The following is a 2,646-nucleotide window of genomic DNA, read 5'->3' on the forward strand; positions in this document are numbered from 1 at the left end:
TTTCTGACAAATAGCTTCTCTCTCATGCTCTCATCGCATGTAAGCTAAACATACGCTGGTGCGTCCGCCATGGGAAAGCGGCGAGGTCGAGGACGAGGACGAGGACGAGGAAGGCCGAAAAAACCATCGATTCTTACATTTGGGAGTTCAGTTAGCAACAGTGCAAAAGCTGGGAAGGTAATTCAAGCACAAACAGAAGAATTGAGGACACCAGAATAATAAGGGATAGTGATGAGTGGAAGTGATGAAGCATCATCTTCGATCAATTCTGAGGTAAGCATGAAATTGACCCTTAGTACGCCATTACTAAGTGAGCAATCTGGGAAAATTGTCAATTCTAGGGTTGAGGAAAAAATCAATGAAACAGTAACTATACCTAAACCCTAATGATGTGCAAAAGAGAGGGGAATTGACCAAGGAACAAAGCGTAGAAAAAATTGATCCCCCTGTAGCCTCTAAAGTGATTGAGAATTTGACTGAGAATCCTAAAGAGATGAATCCTGCAAATCGCAAAACAGAACCATGAGCATGGTCCAAATTATTTCAGCAAAATTTAATGGCCACTCATGGAATTACACTCAGATACATTCCACCTGAGATTGTGGATGGCCAAATAGTGGTGAAATTATATCTTTAAGATGTGGAAGAGGTAGATGAGAAATGGAATGATGCGTTAATAGCCTACATCATTGGAGATAACCCTGAATATAACGCTACGAAACGTTATATTGCTCAACATTAGCTTGATATTGCTGAACCAGACTTATTCCTCCATGATGATAGGTATTATGTGATTAAATTTCAGACACTATTAGACATGCATAAAGTCTTCTATGCTGGACCTGATACCATCAGGAATAGGCCAATAATTCTCAAGCCATGGACACCTGATTTTGATTTATGCAAAGAATTCCTTACTAAAATACGTCCATGGGTAATTTTCCCTAAACTACCCATGAGTTGCTGGGGTAGTGAAGCTTTAAGCAAAATTTCAAGTGCGATTGGGAAGCCTCTATTTGCTCATGAGTGCACCACCAAACAAACAAGGATCTCCTATGCAAGGATGCTGATTGAAGTCAATGATACAAGAACTTTGCCTACAGATATCACTGTTTGGGATCTTAGAGGCAGAAAATTTCAGCAAAAATTGGTAAATGAATGGAAGCCAAGCTATTGTGACAAATGCCAAGCCATTGGACATGTTTGTCACAATCAACAAGGACTAAGAGAGCAGCAGGGAGAACAATCAAAAAGAAGAAGAGAAGCCAAAAAAATCACTTATGAATGGAGAACTAAGGGACCTGTGATACCTGCAGTTGAGCACAAAGAAGATGTGATGAAGGAAGGTGAAAACAGAAAAAGTCAGAGCCAACATGATGCAATACAAGAGAACACCTAACCTTGCTTACCAGTGGAGATCCAGGAGCACACTCAGAACCAACTTGAAATGGTTGCAGGGAACACAATAATAAGGACAGTGAACAAAGGCAAAAAGCAAGCTAGCCCATATTTGAGCCTAGAAAATTTTCCTATGTTAACACCTATCACTAGCAGGAGTGGCTCCAAAAAATACAGTAGTTGGTACCAGTGGAAGTTCCTCCCTACCTCATGACAGAGGTGAGGACACTAAATCCAACCAATGACATGGTTAGTGTGGAATGTCAGGGGTATCAATAAGTGGTACAACAGGAAAGAACTTAAGAACTATCTGAAGATCAAAAACATCAAGCTTGCAGGTATCATTGAAACTAGAGTGATAGAGCATAAAGAAAAAAGAGTAAACTTCCACATTGCCCCTGGCTAAGAGATACTTAATAACTATAATGATGCAGTAAATGGAAGAATTTGGTTGATTTGGGATCCAAGCTACTACATCATTGCTGAAATTCAAGACTTCAATAAGTGTATCCAAGACTTGAGACTTAGTGAATTGGCATGGGAGGGGTGAATATTACACGTGGTCTAATAAACAAGATGGGAGTGATAAAATATGGAGTAGAATTAATAGAATGTTTGGCAATTATGAGTGAATGATGCAATTGGGCATGTAGCTACTGTATATGTTGTGCCTTTCGTCTTTGACCATGCTCCTATGAGCCTAAGTTTAACTGTTAGCCAAGTAAACAAGAAAACTTCTTTCAAATTCTTTAATGTGTAGGCTGAGCATGAGAGCTTCTTAAGCAGTGTTCAGCAAGTATGGAAATAGAGAATTCACAGTAAGAACATACAGAATATTTGGTTGAAACCTAAAACACTTAGGCAGTGCTTACAAAACTAAATGTTGAAGAGTTCAAATTCATAAAACAAAAGATTGGGAATGCCATAATTGATCTTGATAGGATCCAAAGGAGAATAACTACTAATTGCTCTGATCAACTACTGATTGAAGAGAAAGGACTAATACAAACCTGGAGAAGTGGGACTTGATTGAAGAGGGATCCTTGAAACAAAAAGCTATAGCAAGATAGATAAAGCTAGGAGATTTTAATACAAAATACTTTACAGCTGTTATGAAGGAAAGGAATTAGAGAAAGCAAATCCTGGAACTTACTTCTATCACTGGAAACATGCTAAATTATTCTGAAAGTATCAAAGTGGAGATTGTGGCTTTCTAAGAGACATTGATGGGATCTGCTTCACATTCAC

At 38.7% G+C, this 2,646-nt stretch overlaps 1 protein-coding gene across 1 annotated transcript; it reads left to right on the forward strand.

The window, feature by feature from the left end:
• Positions 1-231: 231 nt before the first annotated feature.
• LOC138887090 (uncharacterized) lies at positions 232-1,399 on the forward strand. Its single transcript, XM_070168805.1, has 2 exons — positions 232-273; positions 743-1,399. The coding sequence occupies exons 1-2, from the start codon at positions 232-234 to the stop codon at positions 1,397-1,399; spliced, it is 699 nt and encodes a 232-aa protein (XP_070024906.1).
• The last annotated feature ends 1,247 nt before the right edge of the window (positions 1,400-2,646 follow it).

The sequence above is a fragment of the Nicotiana sylvestris genome, chromosome 3 (assembly GCF_000393655.2).
Source record: "Nicotiana sylvestris chromosome 3, ASM39365v2, whole genome shotgun sequence".
Taxonomy (NCBI): Eukaryota; Viridiplantae; Streptophyta; class Magnoliopsida; order Solanales; family Solanaceae; genus Nicotiana; species Nicotiana sylvestris.

Bases quoted from the DNA above. Each gene is read 5' to 3' on its own strand.
- LOC138887090 (XM_070168805.1), top strand. From the start codon at position 232: ATGAGTGGAAGTGATGAAGCATCATCTTCGATCAATTCTGAG. The intron at 274-742 runs GTAAGCATGAAA...GCTCAACATTAG, and splicing joins CATCTTCGATCAATTCTGAG to CTTGATATTGCTGAACCAGA.